This window comes from Meleagris gallopavo, chromosome 7 (genome assembly GCF_905368555.1).
Source record: "Meleagris gallopavo chromosome 7, MGAL_WU_HG_1.1, whole genome shotgun sequence".
Lineage (NCBI taxonomy): Eukaryota > Metazoa > Chordata > Aves > Galliformes > Phasianidae > Meleagris > Meleagris gallopavo.
Window position 1 is genome coordinate 26,763,419 of NC_139410.1, and position 27,243 is coordinate 26,790,661.

General features: G+C 37.7%; 1 protein-coding gene across 1 annotated transcript in view; it reads right to left on the bottom strand.

The window, feature by feature from the left end:
- Positions 1-27,243, bottom strand: part of MYLK (myosin light chain kinase) — a 177,777-nt gene that overhangs the window by 121,760 nt on the left and 28,774 nt on the right. Inside the window, exon 2 of the mRNA XM_003207685.5 lies at positions 3,865-4,022. Coding sequence (XP_003207733.2) covers positions 3,865-4,022 — 158 coding nt within the window. The remainder of the gene's footprint in view (positions 1-3,864; positions 4,023-27,243) is intronic.

Sequence of the window (27,243 nt, forward strand, 5' to 3'; positions counted from 1 at the left end):
GAATAAACAGACACAGATCCAGTGTTGCAGCAGGATAGTAGAAGGAAAATCAGAAAGCATATTACATAAGGGAAGGATTTGACGTGAACCTGGCTTGCCTTAAAATTTACCATCCAGTTCCCTTATTTGAAGGTGGATAAAATGGGAAGAGCAGGATAATAATTACTCAGTGGGTATCAAACTCTGATCCAAAATGCCACAACATCTACATAAACTCTGAACTACATCTGTCAGTAAATGTTTTTACATGAAATCCAGCCCTTCAGATTAGAATAGCAGACTAGATTTAGTAGCTTGATATCTTGGTTCTGGCAATGGACCATGTATGATGGTTCACATGAAGCAAAAATCAATACGTACTGCACTGCTTCCAACCATGCATCCAAGGACCTGAATTCTTTCCTGACCCCTAGGCAGTCAGACCATGATCTGTAGCACATTTGGCTGTTCCTCTCAGACAGAGCTGTAGCACAAGTATTTCTTAGGCTTATAAAATTAATGATCATCAATATTACCCTCAAGAATTATACAAACATACAGACAAAGCAGGTTAACTGCCAGCAGCAATCAAATACAGACGTTAATATCACTCTGGGTAGGGACAAGTTTTTTGAAAAGTAATGGTTGACTTGCCATTTTTTACTGCTTGACACTCAGTGACGTTACAGCAAAGAGCAAAAAATGCTCATGTTATGTTTTGGCATAGCCATTCTATTGCTATTTAAGTTCAGCAAAATTATGTGAGCAACTTAGATGTCCATGTAGAAGAGGCTAGAAGAGTGCCTGGAGAAGATAACCTTGTCTTACCATAAGTGGTTCCACACCTCCATTTGAGTTCCAGACCAAAATAATGTTCATACACACTTGAAAATGATGAGCTAACTTTCTGCCCTGAGGTCACACTGAGAAATTGAAGTCTGCAGTCAAATATAGTTAAACTTGCTGAGAATTTAGCAAGAAAAACAGAGTGGTAATGAGAGAAACATAAAAAAAACTGAGATTAATGCTATCTCCAGATCCTTTCCACCTGCAATTTCCTACATCTATAGACTATTTCTCAATTTCTGCTCTCTCTTTGGTCTTCAGTTGGCATTTCACAGAATTTGTCTGTAAGAAAGAAAAGCAAGAATCTTCACTTTAGGGTTCTCTCTCCCTTGTCCACTTAATGAGAGCACAGGATCATCACAATATCAGATTTATATCCTGTCTTGGATTCTCATAATATTTTTTTCTGTAAAGATAGATTCCACTACAGAGGAACTCTTTGAAGAAAATCTCCTGTCTAGCCATATTTAAAACTTTTTACTTTCGTTTAGCCTTAGTTCAATATTTATACTGTGTGATAAAGCAAAGTATCAGTAACAATCCATCATAACATCTGTAGCTTATTTTCCAGGATAGAAGAATTCAAGTATGTTCAGTAGCTCTCTCTATTGCTAAATTGTAATAAATTCTGTCCTTCTGAATCTTTGGAATGTTGCTATGAAGTTACATTGTACACAACAGCTAAACATGGACCCAAATGATATAACCACTGAGGCTGCTATCTCGTAGGACTACAGCTAGTGAGTGACAGCGTCCTTCCAAACTATGCTGTCACATTTTCACCCAACCCTGTCCATGTTACCAGACAAGGAGCACAAGGAAGATATTCATTTGAATCCAACAGTTGCAACAGAACTAAACACAAGCCCTCCAAGTACATTACATTATAAACAACAGAGCACGTAAACTGAATTTCAGTAGGCAGTATGATCATTAGAATCTTATTTTTCCAGCACATGTTAATAAGGAGAACATGCAGTGTTACATTACACTCCACTTCCAACTATTATAGTATAGATTGTTCTCCCTCCCCCTCAAATTGCAAGTTTGTATCTTGGCCTCCGACAAGAGTTGATTCCAGAGAATTTGGAATTAATGCACAATAATAGATATTGGCTGTTTTTATGTCTACGGCTGTGTCACATGCTGCTACTTCTCAGCTGCATCTGCTCATAGAGGCAAAATGAAACTGCAGTAAGTAAATACCAGACAATACTCTGCAAGGCAAGAGGCTGAAGTGCCAAAGACAGTGGCTATAATTATGCATCCCGGTTTGCCAATCTGTGGAGGCAGCCTATTCACCACAAACTAACTGAAGATCCCACATGTATTTCAACAAAGCTCTGATCTTAAGGTCTAGCACTTACAAAGCATTTTGAGCTATAAAGGTTTAAATCAACAGTCCGACATGCACGCAGCCAGTGTGTTATCATCTGTGCACTCTGAGGGACAGAAGATTAAAGGATTCAACCATACTCATATACCAAAATGAAATCTAAATTACATTTCTGTCATCAGGGAGGTTCAATCCAGAAACTCAATAAAAGCTTAATTCTTCAAGGAACTTAAATCTTTGTTTAGTTAGTACTGAATTTGCGTATTTTGTCCAGGCTACAGAAAAATAAAAAACAAGCTACAGATTACCCTGAAAAAAAAACCTCAAAGCAGTGATTGCACAGTAACTTGTGGGTAACTAGTTTTTAGTGTTGCTTTAATTTAACTAATAACATTCTGCAGATAGCACCAAAATTGAAAATATTTTACTTGAGCATTTAAATAGAAAACATAAGAAATGTAAAAGCTAAAATTTAGCAACATCACACGCTTTAACATTCATTCCACGTACTGGTATTGCCACTTGCAGTTCTGTCTGGAAGAACCAGTCACAGCGTAGTATCGTGCATCAGTGTCACATAAATAAAGTAGCAGCATGTTGTCATTTCTCTGCTGTTTGCAACTAAGCAAGGTGAAATAATGAAAAAACGGTAAGAAAGGGGATGTTCATTGGGGCTGGAATATGTCATACACACAGAGAAGTTTTCTGAGTATCATCTCAAAATGATGATAACTCTGAGAAAAAAATATCATTTTGAACTTAAACCTAATATAATCCAGTACTTGTTGAAAAATCCCAGTTCCCAGCCTGCTCTTGCATAAATAAATAAGATAAATATCAGATGCCCTCTATTGGCCCTTTGTTTATGTTAGGTTCAGAAGTTATAAATTTCCCAAATTCTTTCTAGTCCTTGCTTTTGTTACAGTGAAGTTGTAGTTTCCTGCCTCTGTCAGAGAAATCCCACCACTTCAAAGAACAGAACCGCATTCAGTCTGATGATATAGCTGTCAGCATGCAATCAGAGCATGGACAGGAGGAAGCTGAGTGGGCTGAGACAGAAAACTACTGACTCCAGGAGAAAAATTTGGGTTAAGGGAGAAGAGGATAAACGTAACAAGAGCTCATAGCAGGACTGAAGAATGAAAAAAATGTAGATGCAGCAAGTAAGGACAATTTAATGCCCTTGTGAGGGGAAGGAGAGAACCTGGGATCCATGCACCCCAACTCCTTCAATCCTTTTTAGTTAAGGAAGATGCTCCTTTTCCTTTCAGATTAGCAGGTGATGACGCAATTACAAAAACATCACAACTCTCTGTATCAATTCCTAGTGTAATTAGCAGGAAGCACATACTGTAAAACATTAGTTTTTTGTTACACATGAAGCTTTGCCAACAACAGCTTTGGGAAGCAGGGAGATCAATACACCATAGGAGACAGCTCTTGGGGCTGTTTTCCACTGATACTTAATTTGGTCCCTGGTACACCTATCTAGGTTACAATCAGCACACAATCAAGCTATGTAACACTCTCCTCTACTCAGAAACAGACCTGTTACCTCTGCAGGAATGGAAACACTGGTGTAGTCTTTTTGAATAAAGATTCCATATTGGAGAGGCAATTTCACTAGCTGTGCAGACTACTAGGCAGCCTCAGGAAAAGACAGAAACAAAATGGAGAAGCGTTTCACCATCTCTGTTTCTTACCTTCCCCTCAAATCTTGCTGTGGCTCCCAGTTGCACTCGGATATTCCGAGGAGGAAGAGTAAATGCTGGTGCTTCAGCAGGAACCGAGGGGCTGAGTGTCAGGGAGGTTTTGGATACTCGAGTAGATGTCACCAGTTTCACATCCCCCATGATGTGGACTGTAGAAGAGAAACATAAAGAACTTATGAGGATGAATTATTTACAGTTGCAGCTAAGAATCAGAACAGAGGAAAATTTATATATATATATATATATAAATATATATACACACGTACGTTACATACATATACACTGCTAAGAGCCTTCAGCCTGAAGTAACAAGTGTTACTTTCTGGGTGGGGAACCGAAACCCACGAAGATTGTGTGCATTACAGTTGTTACAGCATCACAGCCTTGAACTGAACTCAGTTTGAACTCTCAAGTCCCAGGCCAGCTCCTTAACCAAGAAGTCATCCTTTACAACTGTGTTAAATTGTAATAACTTATTTCAGGAGAATATTTTTGCAATGTGACTTTGATTTTCCTGGCCTGCAGTACACCAATATCAGTAAGTCTCAGAAGAAGAGCCAGTGTTAAGTAAGTCTTATGAAATAAAGAGACCTCTGTTTGCACTGGAGTTAAGTTGCGAGTGGGAATGTGGAAAATCTGATTTTTCATACCGTGCTTTCAAGATCGTAAGAAATATCTGGTATCTCTCTCCAAAGTATTGCTAGTACATAATAGATACTTCTGCTGAAATTTCAAGCCTCCACTTCACTACAAATACTTCTACAGCACGTACACTAGTAAAATAGCACCAAATTTTATGCTACATAAATGTCATTTAAGAAATCTCATCACACTCACTACTTCAGATATGACTGTTCTACTATATACCTTATACTCCCCAATAGAAAACAAACAACAACCAAAACTCTAATATAATTTTAAAGTGTAAAAATCTAGCTTATCCAGGAAAAAATAGTAGTTCCTCTGAGTCCTGCACTATGTCACACAAAATCAAACTAACCTTGCAAAGCAGGCTCTTAGATCTCTGCATTTGCAACTTCTGTAGCTAACAGCAGAGCCAATTCCAGGAGTTATCCCTTGAAACTCTTGCTCAAAAGTTCCAACTTTTTGTTGAGTAAAGTGACCAAGAAAAGCATTTTTCAAAATTGACTGGACAAGTTACGAACATAAAGTTCATTTCTGATAGGATACATTACCATGTATGTTTCTGAAAATCCACTCTGAGAACACAGTGATTCCATACAACACACCTGACATGCTCAGTAAATATAGAGAATGTCAATCTCGAGAAACACCTTATCAAAGCAACAGATGGTGATTTGTTCTGAAGTGAGGGAACCACAGAACTCCAGAGGACAAACAGATAGACAGATTGAAGGAAGTAAGGTGAGCTGTGGGGGAAGTAGAAGGAAAGTAATCAGGTCCTAAACAACTAACATAGTCATTGGTATGGTCAGGTTACATTTCTATTGCGTTTTGGTAACCAACAGGGCAAAAGCTGTCAACAACTTGAAGCCTAATGCTATAATGACACTGTAACGTATAAAATAAAGTAACAGCTAGTCTTTCCCTTAAGGACATCTTGCATGGAGTTGTGTTTTTTTTCTAAATAGTGTTTAAATAAAATTGAATTTACCAAAGAATATTAGCTCAAATGAGCACAAGCAGTTTTCCAGCAACATAAGCCTCTAATCATCCACATTTAGCAGTCTGACTCTAATTAGCTGTCTATGATGAAGATGCTTCTACTAAATAATTAGGAAGTCTTTTTTCAGTTTAGAGGATGTTTTACAATTATTTTCCCAAAGAGATAAATAAATGCATGTGCAGCCTGGTGTTAATATAGAACTAGCATATCCAAATACTTTAAGAAAACAGCGTTCTGAAGAACAAATCTTATTCCAGCTTAAATTCAATAGACAGGAAAAAATGCAGACACTTAAAAGCTATGGAACACATCTGACACATCTTTTTATTTTTTTTTTTTTTTTTTAATATAAGGAGTTTTCTAGAATGATCTTATCCATAAAGTGTTTTTTTCAGTTTGCTGCTGAATAAGATTTCAAAGATGTTTCATAACATTTCATTTCACATGCTGTGCACACCTAGACTATGGTCTTAAAACAAAACCAAGTGTAACAGAAGTTGCAATAAAAACATTGTGGCATTAAACATAAAAGAAAACTTTCATGCAAGTGTTGGCTGGGTGGGCAGTGATGTGGTTAGACAGCATTTCTAATCTGGATGTTTTTTATTCTTAATCCTTTCTAAAAAGCACATAAATCCATACAAATTCTCACAGTGTGCCCTCTAATCTTTGTAATACCAAAGCAGACTAACGTGTTTCAAGCATTTTTTACGGGGAACAAATTTGTCACTCAGTACACATTTGTCACTCAGATCAAAAAATAAAACCCAAAACAAACTCTGAGAATTCCATCTCATCTTTTTTCTCATCCACTTCTTTTATATAAGTAAACACTTACCATCAGCTTCCTTCATAATCATTTAATTATACTGATTTCCTTTTAACGTGTTCTTCCTCTGACACAGAAAAAAAATGAGCTTCAGAGAGGGCATGTGTGTAAGAGAGAGTGAGTGCACACAAGTGAGAGAAAAGCAGAGCTTTGAGTCTTCCTGATATTGCAACTCTCCACCTAAGTAGCTCATTTTTACTCGGTCCAGATATTCTGTTATTTTAGCCAGCCTGCCCTCAATAATCTCTGAACCATCTCTGAAATCTGGACAGAATCTTTTGAGCTCTCTAAATACAGGAGCAAAAGGCCAGTCAAGAGGCTGGAGCATTTGTCTGCTATTTGGGATCCTGGCTGAATTCCCTGCTCGCTGATGGGGCTGCCTGCATGACCTCAGGCAAGTCATTAAGCTTCTCTTTTGCCACGGTTCCCTATTGGTGAAGTGGAGATTATTGTACTTCCTTACCACAGAGAAGTGCTGTAGTATAACTACAATAGAGGATGGGAGTTAGGCTACAGTCACAGGACCATATAGACAGTATAGATTTAAAAAAAGGCAGAAAAACGCTATGAAATTCCAGAAACATGGATAGCACGCTTCTTTTTCCCTCTCCAGTGTAGTGGTTTTTCCAAAAAAAAGTATGCATTTTGAAACACTAGGTAAATTTGATTCCCATACATAGATCACTGAAGTTAACAGTTTTTCTAGGGACTAAATGCCATCCATTATGCTTCAAAACATTCAATATTTCAGAACTGACTTGACAGCTTCCTCTTTTCACACACCTCTTTTCCTCTGCTACAGCTTCTTTCTTTACCACAAGGACTAACATGTGGTTACCATACATTTACACAAATCTGAACACACTCTCCACAGAATTACAGAAATGGTTTATTGCAGCCATATCATTTGTGACTATCTTTTCACTCTTACCTTACCAGACCACACAAGGAAGCATCCTGCCTCTTGTCAGCTACCAGTACCAAAGAAACAGCATGCAGGGAGAATGATAAACCACAGGGAATTAGCAACTCAAGTGACAAAGTCATTTGTGGATTTAGCAGAGAAGAGGAGGTTGAAGTGGGAACAGGAAGCAAAGAACTTGCAACCCTGCTAACTGTAGCCACACTGTAGGCAGCCTGTCCTTGTATCAGATCTGACTTGACTAGTGTTCCTTCCTCCATTGCCTCATCCATCAATGACCATCTTGTTCTCACTGATTCTCTACCTAGCTAGCCTCTAGAAAAGTCGTTTCATCAAAAAACATCCAAGGTGTTTTCAACCCAGACCCCTAAGCGTCCAATCAACATTTTTCCAATAAAATTTAATAGCAGCTATTAGACACATCAGTAGGAATGAGATGAGATGCCAAATCTTCTCATGCTACTCTGTGATCCAAAAATTTTGCAAGCTTAAGTTGAGGCAACGTCATGCATGTAAAATCCTGGGGTATGTTCCCACAAAGAGCATTTACATAACTGTCCTGCACAATTCCTGGGAATTACAGGCCAACTTGTGATTTGTGCAAAAGCTTTGACTATCTGAAGTGACAGCAAGAAAATTCTGTGCTAAATTACAATTTAATTTGGGACCATTATGTGAAAGACTTCCCCAGAAGTAAGCAAGTTCTTCAGATCCTATTATTACAGTATCTTGAATTTCACACTCAGCACATCAGCAATGAGCTTTTGCATCAAGCAAGACTCTTGCTTGCACATGGGAAAAACGACAGAGCAGTCTCAAACTGTTAAAGGTGTTCATTTTAACAAAATACTATTGCAGTCCCTACATTGCATTTCAGAAACAGTAATGGTTTATATGACACAAAGCACTGAACTACTTTTACAAGATCAGAGTTAAAATTAGACCTGTCTAATCAATAAATTTAGAGTTTTTTTATTTGCATGCCAGTTGTGGCATGGGCTGTACACTGAAATGTTTCCCATGGTAGGATTACCATGAGTGAAGAATTTCATTTCTCTGTGTAAGAGAATAATTCAATACAATATTGATATTTACTTGCATATAGGTTTATTAGAGCATGAGAATTATGATTGTCAACCACCTTTATTTATATATGCCATGTGAGAAAAAAGAAAACACTTGCGTGTTTTTATCAACGAAGAAGAAAAATCATGCCCTCCCCTAACCTTCAGCTTGCACTGCTTAGCAGAGAAATTGCTAGCAAGGATGTGCATTTCTTGCAGACAATGCCAGTTGTAACCATTCCCCAGTTTTCCTCAATTAACAGTGCCATTTAGGGTACTGAAACATCCCAGGCCCATTGAGATACAGATAACCCAACCTCACCTACTCTCAGTGATCATGTTGCTGCAACAGACCATATCTAACAAGAGCCATGGTATCTGCTTTTGCACAATCACACCTTAATGGTTTATTGATATATTAAAGTAGCTGCAGAGAGTATTTCAGGAACGAAGAATTCTACAGAAAACCATGTGAAGAGGGAAATAGATTAATTCCTTTACTAGCATATATTTATCTTGATTATAAACAGATACGCTACATTATTCAATTATTCCGTAACCACCGAGTATTAAAATTTAAGGAAAAAAAGATGTCCATTACAAAGTAGTTGGACATGCAATTTAGAAGAATGCAATACATTTTAAGACTCAAAAACCTTGCATGTTTAATTTGAAACATCAGATTACGGAGCAGTAAAACAAGAAACACGATTTCTTTGCAGCTGTTATCTTGGAAAAAATATGAGTAACTAAATATGACATACATCAGGCAGGTTCAGTACAGCATCCATATCTAAGAATTATTTTATAGCAGAAAATTGAAGCCAGAGGGAAACACAGATGGCAAACGGGATGCAAGCTGGGCTTGTTTTTGCTGATTCCATAAAGGTTTCTTACAGAAACACGTTGGAGAAGGTAATTCAATCCGACTTCAAAACCCGCTACAGTTGTAGTTTATGAACAACATTAAAAGAAAAGGAAAAAAAAAGGTAAGACATAAAGAAAGGTTTTCAGTGCACTAAGCAGCAGGTCAAAATAAAGTTCTACTGGATCATTTTTAATACTCAGTATTTACCAAACCCAAACATCTTAGTCTTGGGAAGGTTAAGTAAAACAGCAAATTTAAATTTCATCATTGACTGCTGGTGACATTTTCATCCACTTGTAACAAAAGAGACCACTGGTCAGACTGGCAGTCCATGAATCCTCAGTGTACCTCTAATGACCACACCTTCAGGGCAGAGGTAAGGGCAAAACTGAGATCGTCCTCTCTGGGGAACATGGCACTCTACTTAGAATTTAAGAAAAATCTCCTTTCACTCTTCAAGTAGCGTAGAGCTTGTGAATCCATTGAGAGTCTGTTTAAGAACATTTTGTCTTCAGTCTTCAAGCTGTTCTTCAGATGTTTAGTCTCTACTCCACAATTGCTGGCCTACTATACGAGTTGGCCTTTCAGGGAGAAAAGTCAACTCACTCCCAAGTTCATTATATACACCTGCAGAATGTCATCACTTTCTGAAAACTTGAAACAACTGTAGCCATTTCAGAGCTGGGACTAAAGCCAGTTTGTCATGCAGAGAGGTAACTCCTTCTTGCCCATCTACCCACAAAGACAAACCTGAGAGGAGACAACGGCAAATGAGAAACAACCTCACTTGAAAGTGGAGCGGGCAAGGGGTCCAAAGAGTAGAGTAATGCACCAGGACAGGGACTGGCACTAAAGGTCCTGGGACGTAAGGGGAACCACAGCAAATATTACAGTTTTATGGAGGCATTTTTACAAACAGCCGAGTTGAGAGTCAGCAGTATGTTTCAAATAGTCTATGACACCCTAAAGAGAACAAAAACTCTCTCCACTGCTTGCCTAGAAGAATGACTTAATATGTCTACAAAGGTACCCACAAAGAATTAAAAACTATAGTGGTAAAAAAAAGTAAAGATGTTCAGACTTGAAGAACTGAATACATAAAACATTCTTTTCTTAAGAATGAAAAAGACTTCCTATTTATTTTGGAAGGTATTTTGGAAATAGGAATTTTCCTATTTATTTGAGTGAGCAGTTCAGCAAGGTTTCCAGGAAAGCTAACAAGTTTAATTTCAGATAAAGTTAGCATGGAGCAAGTTCTTTAGGGCCTGAATAGCAGCTAGTTAGAGGAAAAAAAAGACAGAAGTCAAGAGGTTATTGACTTGCCTAATAATATAACAGCAGTGGGTCAGAATTTGGGAAGCAAATATTTTGAGGTACTTTCAGCAACATTTCAAGATATGCAACATAAAGGAAGCTAAGATTCCTTTCTCCTGATTAAGTTAAAAGAAGATTTATAGAAAAAAGTCATGCTTCTGCAACTTCTTAATGGTGGTAGAACATTACACTAAATCAGCAGTTTGTAGTGGAGTTTTTTGGTGTTTTTTGTTTTTTTTTTTAAACTAACTTCTTTTTGGCGGCACATTTTAAAGAGTAACTATAACATTAAGTTTCTTATATGGTGATTGCTGCAGGTGGTAAATGGCTGTTGTCCATTTCCAAGCTAGTAGGGTCATAAAGTTGCATGAAAGGTGAGTCATGGTAGATTTGCGGTTCATAGAACACAGAATGTTTAGCCTCTACATTTTGCTTTTTGATTTAGTTTCAGATATACTCAGAACTTAAAAGGAGAAAGAGGAGAAAGAGGAGAAAGAGGAGAAAGAGGAGAAAGAGGAGAAAGAGGAGAAAGAGGAGAAAGAGGAGAAAGAGGAGAAAGAGGAGAAAGAGGAGAAAGAGGAGAAAGAGGAGAAAGAGGAGAAAGAGGAGAAAGAGGAGAAAGAGGAGAAAGAGGAGAAAGAGGAGAAAGAGGAGAAAGAGGAGAAAGAGGAGAAAGAGGAGAAAGAGGAGAAAGAGGAGAAAGAGGAGAAAGAGGAGAAAGAGGAGAAAAGAGGAGACCCAAGTCTGCCAAATTCTACACCGTTTGGGAAAATGAACACGTGCACTCTACTGGCTGAGGTGTGCGAACGCCAGGGTAGCATTGGAAAAAAATCTGTTGATTTCAGCCAAACATAGACTGGGCTGTGAATAAACAGCACTAAGCTTCAAATTATGCTGCAAATACTTAATACTAAAGGAATTAGTTTCTCTGTTTGAAAGAGCCACTGGTTCTTCATGCTGAGATACTCTGCACGAAGCCAGACTCTGTTCTACCTTCTATGAAGTCCCATTAATTGTCAGCATAAAACCTGGCCCATATCTCCCACAAGTTTATTTTTTTCTGGAAACTGCCAGCATTCTCCAACAATCATTTTTTACACATCAGACCTTGACAATATATTTGGCACTGCAAAGCAAATAAAAACTGCCTTGCTGAAAAAATTAAAACCAAGACATGAGGTGGGTTATATAAAGGCTTTTTTTTTTTTTTTTTAAATTAGCAAAGAGATAGTTGGCTTTATTTCATAAAATAATCTAAGTTTCACACAGAACTTACTGCTGCAAAATGCTCCAGAAAGTCAGCCAGTTACAGGACTGATAAGTGCACTTCAGACTGCAGAGAAATACTTCTACGTGTTTGATAGCTCACACAACTTAAAGATACAGTGATGTACTAGAGAAAATGAACGTCTGGTAGGTCCACATCATCTTCATCCCCACATTAACTATCAGGCACAGGACAGATTCCAGTGATCTTTTCCCTATCTCTATCCATAGAAAGAAAAGGAGTGGAAGCTTAGAGAGTGCCTTCCAAAGAAAGCTGTACCAGAGATTATGAAAAACAGAAAGCAGTCTTTAGATGATGAAATGTGAACCCCTAAACACATTCTTTCTTTTCTCATTTACTTCTGTCAAAAACATTTTAGAAATAATATAACCAAACAAGACCAGCTCATAACACCAAAGCCACTCTTCTAAGAGCTAAGGTTTCACATCCAGCACTGTATGCTGAAGTCAAAGCCTGAACCAGATAAGGAAGTTTTGAAAAGAGCAAACAAAAATTTGTATAAATTCCTGCATGGAGAAATCCCTCAAAATGAATCCCACTAAGTAGAAAAGTTAAAGTGGCAACTGTATCAAAACACTTAACAGCTTTCAGCAAAGAAAATGAAGAAAAATAAATTCTCAGTGGAAAATGGGAAATATGATGAGAAGTCATAAGCTGTTAATTACACCAGGAGAGATTTAATTTAGACGTTAAGCAAGAAGTTTAAGTAAGAATTGAAAAAGACCTGAAAAAGATTGCTCAAAGAGTCTGTGAAGTCTTCACTTCTGGAAGCCATACAAATATATGATGAGAACAGCATACACAGTTGATTTGGCCTTGGACATGGGAAAGACTAAATGGACTTCTAAAGTCCCTTCCAATCCCATGACTCTATGATTCAGCTGACAATTGATATTAAAATTGGAATATAACATAAGACTTTCACACGCTGGGTCTAGGCTAGCAAGACAACTTGAAAAAATCAGCTTATGAAAACCACAACAGTACCGACACATAAATCATTAACATTGCAAGGCTTACAAGAAGGCAGACAGAAGGAATTTGATTTAATCTTACTTAAACGACAGTTTGCAAATCTCAGCTAAATGTCCAGTTCTGATAACAAGCAAATGCAGCTTTTTTTTTTTTTTTTTTTTGAGGATGCAGAGTCAGATATGCAGGCAAAGATATTGGTGCCTTTAAAGATACTTCCTATTTGAAATATAAAGAAGTTTGATTCATTACATTCAAACACCTTACTACTTAAAAAAGCTCTTTTTACATATTTGGGTCACTTATTTCTATTTGTAAGCTTGTCAGGTACAAAATGTTACATGAATTACAACAGATTTATTCAGCTTGGATTCCACAAACGCACACAGTGCACACTCTTGAATTTATCATCTTAAAATCATCCATGGAAGAAGATTCATATGTGAAACAGTGGTTTGAAGCCCCTTCACAATTCTGTGGGGCTGCTATGAACAGAAGAGCTCAATGAATATATCAAATTTTACTCTATCAGAAGGAAAAAGAAGTGGAATGAATAATAAAATCTTTCTTTTAAAATCTTTTAAATCATGGTTACAATGCACAGGTTGTCCTATTCCCTCTAAAAGGCCTAAACAAGGTTTAACACTACAATGTTCTGGTGAAGATATTCAACAGATGCTTGTTTCCATCTGTCACATCAGCTGGTCTATCATACTGGGAGTAACTGACCTACTGGCAGTGAATGATGGAAGGTAAATATTGTTTTGTGCCACTGCCAGGCAAAAAATTATATCTGGCAAGGAGAGAACTGTGAAGAAATGGAAGATCTGAAATTTAAGAAAATAAAAACAAAATAAACACAGGAATAAAATGGAAAAAAAATCACAGGAGACAAGTCTAAGGATGCAGGGAAGCTGGGTTGGGAGAAGAGTCCAGTCACAGAGAAGAAGAAAAAAGAATATATGATGAGGATTGCTAAAGGCCTATCAATTTTCAACTAAACAGGCAGTATGGCTGAGAGTTAATAATGTTCTATTGTTGAATTTCATGACACCTTCTTAGATTCTCTTTCCCCTCCTAAGAACAGACAAATAATCCAAGAGTGACTGAGATTCATACAAACTTATTTTGACAGACTTTCATGCACAAAGTCAGGTTGTTGAAGAATCATTCTTTCCCCTTATTTCTTTTTAAGCTTTGATGTTGCAAACTGTTTTCTATTCCATGCTCCTCCCATCCACAGAAGTTACTCACATATTTTGTCTAGTTGCCAGTCTAGGGCAATTTTCCTTTATGTAATATGCCAACAACTACTCTGAAAGTCCATACTGAAAGCAAGCAGATCAGAAAGATGCCAGCTATCCAAGTGTTTACACAGATGTGAATAAAACTGTGAAATATTGATATTAGTAACAGAGAAACGCATTCTCGCTTTTTAAAGATATAGCATTTAAGCAGATTTTTCAAAGATGACGTGAAAAATGAACAGTTTTCAAAAGTCACTGATACTTACTACATGATCTTTTTGGTATATATCCTGTATGTACAAAAAAATTCAAGATTTCTCTACCACTTTCAATTCCCTTTTCCTGAAGGGATTTCTTCTTTAAAAATAGATTAAGAGAAACATCCCTTTGTTTCCCTTAAAGTAGCTTCCTAACCACCACATTGAGATACACATAATAAAGTAGCACATCGAAGCCCTAACCAAGATGGAGATTTGATCTCTCTTCATCAGGTTAATTCTGACAATCAATATCAGCAAAGGAGACCAGAAGGCAGAACTGAGCCAGTTTGTGTTCTGTTCCTGGTCACACATCATTCCAGAAGTAGTTTATCCGGGTGAGTAATAGACAAAACAATATTGTCTCACTTCAGTTTCAGCTAAGTCAGTAAAAAGGGTGCCAGCGTCCTCATGGCATCTGAAGGGGGCCCGGCCCAAGGCAAGCTCTTCCTTATGGGCACTGCAGTTTCCAAAGAGCGTTTTAGAACTGGACGTGCTTTTAAACTTCACAGAGAAGCTCTAAACCAGATGTGCCTTAGAGGATCATTTATCAATTAAAAAATGACTAAGCCTGCAAAATAAGGACATCTTGAAAATAACTGTATGCCTCAGCTTTAGGTATCTGGGAACAAGAAGTTCTTCATTAACCTGGAAATAACAAAATAAAAAGGAGAGGGAAATGTGAGCTTTGATTAGTACTAATGGGTTTATAAAAGTTCCCAAGATTTAGAAAATTCTTTGAAAGATGACTAAGAAACTATCAATAAAACCCACACTGCTTTTCCCCATAAACACAGACTGTTTTCCTGTATCAGGAACAACCAGAAAATTGCCCTAAGAAACCATCACAGACAGCATCACATTGGAATCAGAGTTCTCACAAAACACAGAAATCCCCTTTCAGAAACCCCCTCCAGTCTAGAAACCAGCACTAAATGAGGAAAGGACAGAAAACTGCTTATTCCAGTGGACCTACTGGGAAGATGAAGTATAGGCACAATTCTATGAAATAACAGTTTTATCAGTTGTACAAGATTATTTCATTTTCTTTGGAAGTTTTTAAAAGTCAGGCAGTCATTTCTAATACAAAACAGTTAAAAGGAAATTCATAACCAGAACCAGTAAACAGAGAGTAGAAATCAGAGCACTGAAAACTGCAAAGGTACATAAACCAATGAACATAAAGTTCATTGGTCTTGCTGAGGAAATGCCTGGAATATTTGCACCTCATGTGATACATATCCGTGTCCGCTGATCTTGGAATGCTTAGGCTTGAGTTCTAAAGGATACCTCCAAAATCACATGCAAAGTGATTGATTGCTGGAAGAACTTTGTAAGCACAAACACTTAAAGAAATCAAACTCCTAAGGACTCAATTGTTTCTAGGGGAAAAAAAAATGAATTAAAGTAGTCAGTAGGAGGAATTAATTTATTTTTAGTATCAAGTATAGTTTCTGAAGAATCTAACTGTGAAGAAGAGATAAAGATAAGGTAATTGAAAAGACCAGATGAATATACAGACTAGATACATGCATCACTAAACTCCAGATAAACAGGACAATATTTTGACAAGTCTCAGCATATCTCAATCTTAATTACTACCTCCAGAGTCTGCAACACAAGAAGATCTTTTTGTGTAGCACCACCTTATAACAGAATTGAGTCTATTGGACTTCGTTGAAAAATCTATCTCCTGCGTTATGAAGGAGATGTTTTGTTTGGTTTTTGGGGTAGTTTTTTTTTTTTTTTTTTAACATTATTTGAGTTCCTTTTTTGAGGGTGTGGTAAGGGAGGATTGTTTGCTTGTTTGTTTGGGAGGCGTTGTTTTATCAGTACAGAGATATATCCTACAGATACCACTACTCATGACCAAAATGCTGAGCTTGCAGTTTAAATATGCACTAGCATATTTAAAATTGAAGGTAAAGTACGGAGAGTGGGTAAGCACAGGTAAATATTGTTGGGTTGTTGTGGGGTTTTTTTTGTTTTTTTTTTGTTTGTTTGTTTTTTTAATTGCTATTATCATGTTTTCATAAGGTAGAAGAATCTCTTAAGGTATGAATATAACTTTATAGCTAGTTTATTTTCACAGTGTCACAGAAGTGAATCAGCATACATTGACTAGGGATCTGGTAGAACAACCTTCTGTAAGAGTTTTGGCAGCTCAGTGTAAACCCATTAATCATAAACTACGTGCTACTGTTCTGTGAGATCTGCAATCACAGTTGACCTAGCATTATTTATTCTATTTCTTATCTGGAAGGAAAAAGCAGCTTCCCAGAATCTGCCTTGATAGGGCACAGGACAAAGGATTTCTGCCTCTGGGGCAACAGCCTCTTATTTAGAAGAGCTAAGTTATCTGAAACGGCAGACAGAGCAGCTAGCAAGAGTTTTCTTCAGGTTAAATAGCACAGTCCTGTTTTCAAATAGAAGAGATAATTTTGAAGCATCTTTTTCATTTGCTTTAATAGATAATCCTTAATAGAGTAAATTCCACAGAAGTTGGAGTAATATGAATAGAGGACGGGGTCCAAGCTGCCAGATTGTGTTTCTGATCCTGATTCCCTCTCAGATTGTGATTTTCTTCTCTGCCATTCTCTTAATACATCCCCTGATTAGTGCAAAAATGCTACTTACATTTGAGATGGTTATGACCTTTTATTTTTAAATGCATTTGAAAACTCTGGATCAAAGCCCTGCAGCAAAACAGTAGGGCTTGAGTCTTTAGTTTCTAATCAACTTTATTATTTGCACCATATGTGCCATTCGTGTTAACTTTGTATGACCAGGAATGACAACAGTTTATATGTAGGCATTCAGAAATAGAGGATGTCTATAAAATATTGTATGTAAGGATAAGATTGTACAAGGATGTACATAAAAGGTTACAGAAATTAGGTAGGTCGTCACAAGGTGCCCGTTGCAGCTTTGTGTTTTGTCATTAACTTAAAGATCAAAATCAAGAGCAGGATTTTTTTTAATGGTATTTCAATCCAAGTGATCAGAGCTAGCATTTCTGCTTATGTTTGGTTCTACAGCAAAAAATAAAAATCAGAATAATTCATGTAACAAGTGACAATGAGGCTTTTCCAGGACCCTAGAAGATAACATTACACTATAACCAGCAGGTCATCAGCAATTTTAATACACTCATACCATCGTGAACACAAAGCCAAAACAAATTCCCTTGTTGAGGAATGGAGGGAAAAAAAAAAAAAAAAAAAGACATTCAGAAGATTCACTGCTGCTCAGTTTTCTATTTTAAAGTTTTTGCTAGGGAATAACAGCAAGTACAAATGAGAAAATGCAGTAGAATTCCAAACAAGAATTGATTTGTTAGCATAACAGACTAACAGACAAGAGCAGCTTTTCCCAGCACTGTTACCTCAGCCCATGAAATATCTGTAACAATTATTAACTGTTTTCTACAAAGAGGCTCCTTTGCCTGAAAATCAGACACTGTTCTGGGTTTATTGGTGCTATGTACGGAAAGAGATCTGGCAAAACACTTGTGGTTAAACAATTTCCACAGGTTTTTGATATCACAATTAGAAATTATTAGAACAAACTTGAATTAAGAATAAAATTGCCCCATTTGGAAGTGTTTCTTGTAAGTCTAAAACTTAAACTAATTTCCTGAGGCTGACAAACATCTCAGTTACCATTGCCATCCCTAGTCACAGCAAGCTTTTCCTTCCAGAAGTGGCCTTTGTCTGCATTTGAAATCCAAGCTTAATGCAAACCCACATCAAGAAGAAACAGGGTAAAACAGATCCATGCTGAGTCTGTATGCGTGAAGCTGCAGATATTCTTGCTGCTCTAGTCACAGTAATTGTCTTTCAGCTGAAAATCTACTGGTCTGATTCAGCAAATGACTGCTTTGCTCCTGTGTCATATAAAGCCACAGGAAAATGAATCTACCCTTCTGCTAGGATATTTTTTATTTTTTTTTTTTTACATATGTTAGCTGGGTAACAGCAGCACTGAATCTTAGAAGCTTGTAAAATGAATTAAGCAGACAAATGCAGCGTATTTGTTTTCAGTTCAACAGGAGGCTCTTATATTAAATACATATGAAGGAAGAGACGTGCTAAATTGAACTAGCCTGAAGGCTCAAAGTGATATTAATTCCACTTGCATTCTACCATGTGGATCCAATGATCAAAGGGGTTTGGAAGCGAGAAGGGAATAATGGAAATATCAACACTCAGCAATACTCCATTGCCTCAGGACAGCGCAGGATGCTAACAGATGTCAGGGAGCAGTAGGGCTATCTCTTCTCACATCGAACAGAGGATGGAAACTACAGGCACACTGAATTTTCACGCACCAGCCTCAAATCTTCAAGAGGCTGTTATGAAAAAGTGCTAATTTCACATCTACCCATCTTCTTTACAAACATTTTGTATACATTTGTATACATTTATATAAAGCACCACTTGTGATAGCTAACAGAGTTCCTCTTACCATGAGTTTGAAGGGATAAGAGAGCCAAAACACATTAAGTGCTTTCACAGCAAGTGAAAATTAGCAGATAAGATTTTGAAGAGGCCAGGGGAAGATCTATTGAGTAGGCAGGTGCTTATTTGCCAAGAGCACTTGACATAGGATCACAGAAACGGCTTGGGCTGAAAGGGACCATAAAGATCTTCCAAGTTCCACTCCCTGCCACAAGCAGGGTTCCCACTCACCAGATCAAGCTGCCCAAGATTCTATCCAACCTGACTCTGAGCACCTCCAGGGACAGGGCACACATGATTTGTTTTTGTTCAAGTTCTCTTTGCCCTTCTGCCACTGACTTTAAAAAAAAAAAAAAAAAAAAAAAAAGCACTGATGATAACTTTTCCAATTTTATTTGGGTAGCTCCTGTGGTACCTCATAGATCTCCCAGAGATGAGAAAAGGATTTTTCTGGGCTCTTTTTTTTGCCAGATTTCCGCCATGCTATGTATATTAACTTCTACTTTCTGTAGATTCAAGTGCTGCCTGTGATTTAACCACTCTCCTACAGTGCTACTACACCTGCTGCACGGAAGAATCAAGTGACCTGAGTCCGAGAGGTCCATTAGAGTCACGCCTTACATGTCAGTAAAATAACTGTCAGATGCCCTTATCAATCCAAAAAGACAAAGCCTACTAACGTGTAAAATAAACTAACAAGAGAACAGTTTCTAAACAGAGATAATCCCCGGTGGTTTGAGGCTGCTCCTTGTATGAGAGTGATCAAAGTCATTTTAAGACAGTAGCAGAATTTGTTGACTTCAGTCTGGGCCTATAACGATCCTGTAAGTAGGAGATGATCCCATGACTTTCTCATTTTTAGTGCAATACTTCTTTTAGGTATATACATCTACATCCCCACAGCACGGTGTTAAAAAAAAAATAAAATTATCTCTGTTGACAGCTCTATACCAAAGCAACTTCAGCCTTAAAAATCATGAGAAGCCATTGACTGAGCTAAAGAACATTCTTAGTGCATTATATATTTCTACTAGGTAGAGACAGAAAAGGAGATAAAGAACACTGAAGTTTCTTCAGAATACCAATGGAATCACTTTGATTTACCCTCACTCAGTATAACTACTATTTTGTTTCATGCTGAAAAAGCAGTTTTGTCACTATATTGCAAATTGGACTTAGGAAATCACAAAGAGATCAGGATTTTCCAGTTGTGGAAGATTCAAAATCTCTGCACTTGGTCCTGCGGGGATTTTCAGTGGGTTGGCTCTGTAGTGGAAGTACTGCAGCATCTACAGGCAGCGAGAACAGATTAAGCAATACCTGATTACGACCAGTTCTTGCCAGCTCTTGACTTCTCACTAATACCAAAACTTGGTAAAAACATACTAAATAAAAACCTAGTGGCTTTAAATGCTGGAAAAATATACTAGTCTGAAATGAACTTCTAATCCAAACAAAAAAAAAATTAACATCTTCTGCTCCTGTGAATTTTGGCTGCTCCAGCTATATTCGTTTTCTTTCTTTATGCCTGCAATGACATCACCCAATAATGGGGAAAATGGAAATTCCTTGCAAGATTAATTCACTGCCCTTTAAAAGGCTGAAGATCCACACTGTACTGAATAAATTAATTTATGGAAACAGGGCTACTTGCCTTCAAGAGTTTTGTACAGATGTTGTTTAGAGATCCAGACACACACACAAACACTGGAAAATGCAGTAATCAAAAATGCAATCAACGACATACATTTAACTAAAAGTAGGTGTAACTTTTAGTTGAAAGAGGAAGAGAAAGAACCTCAAACCTTGCAGTATTTTGAAAGCTGATAAGGTTACAAAAATGTTTTAATCTATACTTTTCATGTTTAATACCCCTATGTGGTTCATTGCTTCTCTTTCTGTAGACTTCATATGATAGTCTTGCTTATCTAAAATGCCTCAGGTATTTCTGAATCCACTCAAGATGCAGACATTCACAAGAGGGGACTGGAAGGATTGCAATGACTACATCAGCTGTTTGAAAAAGTATAGGTTCTTGAACATAGCCTCTGAAAGGAAGTCACTATTGGTTTTTTGCACTTGAAGGATCTTTGCAGGGAGATGAGAGGGGAAGCAAAGTCCAATCATAAAATACACTGAACTTTCGTCCAGTCCCCTACATGAGGCATTACAGGAGTAACAAAACACCTGCAGCTTTCCCCAAAGCTTCCCTAGCTGCGTACAGGGGTCACAGCTCACACAGCTATGGGAAGCAGTGGAATGTAATGTGAAGAGAAATATTCACTGATCTGTCTTAATAATGATGATATTATGGGTATATAACTGAAATCGCAATTGTTTAAACAGGCAGCAGGAGAACGTGTTACTGACATACATAGGAGGTGTTGCCATTTATTAGAAATAGAAGGCTGCCTAAAGAAAGTTGCAATAATCAGCCTAATCTTTGCTGATTGATCTTCAGACTCTTAGTACAACTGACTTAAGAACACATGGTACACAGCAAAATTTATCTCATTTTTCCCAGATAAGAACTGCTTTGTAGATTTCCAGATCTACATGCTGGCTCAGGCAAGAGGAGTTCCAAATTACTTCATGGTGGCTATTGTTTAACTACTACAATGAAATCCCAGTATGAAACCTACTCATTCTAAATTCATATTTATGAAGTGCCTGCAGATATATCTGCTGGCCCAGGAAGTAGCGTACCACAAGATAGAAATTTCTATCATTGGAGAAAACAAACAAACAAAAAAAAAGACACTGAAATAGAGTTCATTTGTGTAGCTATCATGTCTGAAGTTTGCAAGACAGCACACAGTTTGTTTGTCAGAGAAGTCACACAGGGTCTTGATAGTCCACCCAATAATCATGATTAATGACTACAATTCATGACTCATCTTTGGGATACTGGCATCTATATTAAATGTAACTTCTGCAGTGCCCTCTTTGAAGCTGAGAATTGAAAAATTTTTATAGAGAATGATGCAGGTATCAACACACTACTCTGGGGTTCATTTTTTTGAGCCGTCAGTTGTACAAAATAACCTCTAACAAGTCAACCTGCCCACTGTTGTGCCATTGGACATATTCCATGACTTCTTCCCTCTTAGTATTTCCAAGAGACATCCATAAAATCTACAAGAGGGAAGTGCGGAGACTGGCAGAACATAGAGAAAAGCATTTCTCACCTGTGCTAGCACAGGCCAATTTTTCCCTCGGCAGTGGAAATAGCATGCTGATAGTCTTGAAAATTTAGCTTAATAAAGCTTGATTGCTTTTCAGCTTTTTCTCTGAAACTCAGATCAATACATTCTAATCGGATACTGGATAGACTTATCTTTAACTGGTACAGTGGCAACTCTCTATAGGAGATTTCAAATGACTCTGTTGTATTTGTGCAATATTATGTGTTTTCACTATCAGTAGCTGACTCCTCAGACAGACTGATGATGAAGTGAATTTATTTCTCCTTTATTTGACTTCGTGTATGAGCTGAGAAGTGAGACATTCTCAAAGGCTGCCAGATTTCTCCATAGCCCTCACAGAAGGAGACAGCAGGCCTGCCTGTGGCTGATACACCAAATAGTAACACTACCCAGCTGCTCATTGTGGCTCTCTTTAATCAAAATAGTTTCTCTTTTTTCTTTTTTTTTTTTAAGTCACAGTGGCCTAAACAACCCAAATCACCTTCATTAAAGCTTGAATTTTCATTAAATTTCCTCTATTTCATACACAAACGTGAGCTTTGCTTGCTTCTACTGCCACAAATCACACCCTTGAGCGTGCTCACTCACTAATAACATTTTTTGGCCAAAGTGAGTTCTCAAAAACCACAGAAGCAGCATTAGAGCACAAAAGTGTGTGTCCTGTTCACGTGCTGCACGCTCAAGCCTTACCCTAATTTATCTGTCCTAGCTTTACTATACAAACAAACAGAGATTTAAGTCTTTGTTTGGTCTTTGAGTCCTCGACCCAATTTATAGGAAGACAGCCAGCTGTAACTCAGAAGTTAAAGCAATATGGCAACAATGAAGAGCTCTGAAAGTCAAGCAGGCTCTCAAGAGGCTTTCCACTGGCACCAGTTATAAGGAAGCTTTTTAACAGATATCTGTCCTCCAAAAATAAGACAACACTAATTATCTTCCTAATAGGTCTTAAGATAGACTATAAACAGGACCACAAGCTGGAAGACTGAATTGAAGTCAAACTGACAACTGAGAAATTTTACTGAGTTCAAAGTCAAAGAGATTATTCCAATCAATTTTGTATGAGCTTTGTGGGATGCTGCCCAAAGAAATCATAGAAGAATTTCTCCACTTATTTAAGGTCTCTTAGAGAAGATATCCAGACACTCTAAGGTGGCTTTAAAGGCAAATTATTATTATTTTAAAGGTTGTTCGTATTTTAGCATCTCAGATCTAATAGCAATTAAGCTCTTCTTCAGCTTCAAACCTCCAGTTGTACCATGAGTCACCTCTTATCCAGATAGGCACAATTATAACCAGTTAAAGTCAAGTTTTAACCTTTTGAAAAGCTACATGCACCAGCTTTTTTCGTCTCTGGTTTCAAGGCTTTTTTCCAGACAATGACTCACTCTTTTATCTCTTTCCTGAATCCTTTCCAGTTTCAGACTCTTTCATAAAGTGTGCCTGCTAATATTGGATATAGCAAGTGTATAATAGCCCCTGAAAAGTAACGCCTCCCCTCTGCTTCTCCTTGATGGGTTTTTTCCTCCTCTACTTCTCAGTAATCAAACCTCTTGTCTACAGTGTCACCCTTATTTCTTTGTTTGTCCAGTACTAGCCCCCAAACCTTTCCAAAGCTATTCTTGTCATGCTTTGTGCTTTCTCCTATCTTATATGACCCACACTCTGCTCCCATGTTTGTGGTCTAACAAGTGACTGTATTAGCATAAGTCTGCTTTGTGATAAGATCCAGATAAGCACGTTATAAGTCTGCTCTCCTTACATTATTGGTGCAGAAAAACAAACAAAAGTCTCCACACAAAACTATAGAAACAAGGAAAACAAAAAGGAAAGTAACTCTGCCCTACTGAAGCTTGTGTGGTGTCAGCAAGTCTTTACAGTTAACCACTCACCTAGGAACAGAACATGGCATACTGCAGTCGAGGTGCTTCTGATACAAGGGAGTTTCCCAAAACATTTCAGTCGACACAAAGCTCACAAGAGGGTAATGTTTCTGTACTTGTTGTACAAGAACACTAATCCAAAACTCAGTGGGGATAAAAATAAGTGTTCAACTTGATCCACTGGCTCTCAGAAGCAGACACTGGGTTTTTACTGGGATACTCATAAGCAAAGAAAGCTCACCTTTAATGCAACTGATGCCAGTGATGGATTTACTTGGAGCATTTAGACTGTTAATCACATTAGTCCAACTGATAGAAAAAACATCCCTAGAGATGTTGCTGCTTTCCCATCTAGAAATACTAAGAAACAGACAGTGAATGATTTAAGGAATGATTTTCCATACATGATATTTACCCAAATCTTCCATTGCTTCATCCTAATGACAGTCAGGTAGCAAATATCATAAATCAGAAAATTGCAGTAAAAAAAAAAAAAGAGCAAGGACTTCACTAGAGCTGTTTTCTACTGAAAAGCTCATAAGTGGGAACTTTTTTGGCATCTTTGTTGGAGCTAAATTGGCAGAGTAAGATGGAAAGCAATTCTGTATCTCATTACTGCCTGTATTATCGTTAGCTAGAAACTTTGGAAAAATAGGCCCCTTTCTCTTTAGATCCAGCTGCTGTTGCTGTATAGTGTCTGGCTTTCTCTTCCCTTCTCCTTAGGATGGGTGATATCTCCACAGAAAAGCTCTTTATAAGGTTTCACCTTCTGCTTCTTATTTCCCACCTGACATCTTGTGTTATCACAGGCATTTCCTAATTAAAAATTACCGTGTTAGCAAAAGACTGATCAAATCCACCACACAAACAAATAATCAAGCGTTCCCAATTTAATTCCGCTTTAATTCTGTGTAGTAGTTACTTTCATTAATTAGTTAAATACAGATAAAATTAGCATTCTGAAAGATGATTTCAAATTGGTAGACAAAAATAGTAAAAGATACCAATCCTCATTTGAATCCAAAAAAGATCCAGTTTTTAGGTGGGCAATAAATGCCAGAAAGAGGCAAAATGTGCAAGAAAAATGCAACTTTCATATCAGGAGTCCTTAGCAATAGAGCATGACAAGAAAAGAGATCAAAAACCATGATGCATGCTCGACTGCAATGGATTTCTAAATACCTGTGTTGGTTAAGCAGACATAACAGCTCCTTTAATAGAATGAGAAAGGTGCTCTAACATTACCATAAGCCTAATCAGGGCAGTACAATATCCTACAGACATCCAGGCCAGTTCAAAGCTAAAATAGCATGTTAATCCACTGGACCAATTAACACTCCTGAAACCTACGCTAATTTTTTTTCCAGGTGTGCCTTTGTGTAAGAGGTACGCATACAGCAAGATAAAAATGTGCATTTTCAACAGTTTTCCTTGATTTAATAACTTAAGCAATGCAGTTTCCATTTAGGTGCAACAGAAAGCTGAATTCTGTCATTGCACTGTTTTGAATCTGAGGCTGGAAAGGCAACATGATCTAGCAGACAGAACTGTCATATAGCAGGAATTCAAACGTCTAATGCTATTTCTGGATACAAACATTTTTCTCTTTCTTTTATCTTTATAATGAATTTCAATACACAGATCAAAGAATCATTGTGCTGGTACAGGCCTAGTACAATGGCATCACAAACAGTCTTTTCTCAGTGCAACAGAAAGTACTACATCTTTTGTTCCCAGATTCTCACAGTAGGGTGGGGCCCTGCCTCACACTTAAAGAGATCTGGAAAATGGAATACTATATCCAGATTAACACAGTGGGAAAACAAAAGCTTAAATCAGACATACAGCACAAAGAACAACAGTCCCTTTGCAAGTCCAGTCTTCGACTACTCATTTCACAGCTAAAGCTGGAAATTATCTCCCCCACTATCCTCATGTCTCACTAATAAAAAGACTGATTTCTCTTAAGTACACATAAACTCAAAAGGCACATTTGTTACAATTGTACCATATAAGTTCAGACAAAATTATCTCTAGTGAGATTGGGCCCTTCAGACACAGTGAGATCAAACAGCTCACAAAATCCTTTGATGGAAATTTAATTCTTTAAAAATATGCACAAGGTAATTGAAAACACATTTAATGATATTTTAGATTATAAACAGTAGATCTCTGGCTGAGTTGAATAAATAGCATTAAGTCTTTTTCTTCCTTCTGAAAAACCACAGTGCTTGGCAGCTTAAACATTGATGCATCTTCTGTACCCAGCACAGGGAAACCAGTTCATAATGAGGAGATTGTGTAAGGATGCAAATTGCACTCCAACAAATAAAACTGTTTGTAAATACCAGTTGTTACTCATTCAAAGCCATTCTGTGATATTAGCAAGTTCTTCTAAGCAAAAGGCCTGGATTTATTTTTTTTTTCCTTCCTTCCTTTCCTCCTCTTTCCCTTGCACAGGTCTTCATGAAAAGCAAATGCACGTATTGCTTGCTCACAACTTCCAGTCTTACCCTCAAACCTACGCACCCTAAAATGCAGAGATGTTGAAATCATTAGATAAAGATTCAGAGTACAAAAACCAATTCGAGCTTTTCTCACTTGTTATTAAACTACTTTGTCTTTGGCAGTACTGCAAAGCAATTGATGGAAATTCTTGTGGATACTTTATTGAAGCAGCAGTTGCAGAGGGAGGCACACTGCCTTATTCATTACACACACACACACCCCAAGACCTACTCCGACCCATCACTCACGCTTTGTGCACTCATCATATGAAAAAGGAAGCTCAGGGCAGCAAACATTACAGGCAGTCCAAAGTTTTAGTGTTTCATACCAGCAGGCAAGTATAACTTTGTTTCAATTTGCACAAAGAGCCTTGCCTTAGGTGTCAGGGATACCACCTGTAAGAACTGGAAAACAGAAGTTTATTTGCATTCCCCTAAAAAGGGAGCATATCGAGGGGATGGTGTGAGAGTCAATGAAGACTTTTCTGGCAAAGCAATTCAAGAAAACAGTTCCTTTGGCATAGCTAGAGCATTTCATAGGAAAATATAGGTCACTCTGCAGAGGTTTGTTCCAATCAAAGATAGAAGGTACAAAAAATCAGCCTCAAGTCAGAACGCAGACATTCAGATACTGGGGGTGGGGGGGAGAACAGGACAATGATTCAGATTCCACCTGATGCTTGCACCTGGTATGATCCTTAGCTCCACACATAGGGAAGTGTGTGCTTAAAAACTCCTTATGTAGTATGACTATACGCATCTGTGTTTCCCCTTTCTCCTGTCCTTGAAAGAGGCAGGGAAAATCCAGGACTTGGAGTTTCCTACTGTGGGCAGAGCTACAGAAAAAAACCTACATGCTCAACGCATCAAGCCTGATTTGAGTGTGTATTGTTTTTTGTCATCTA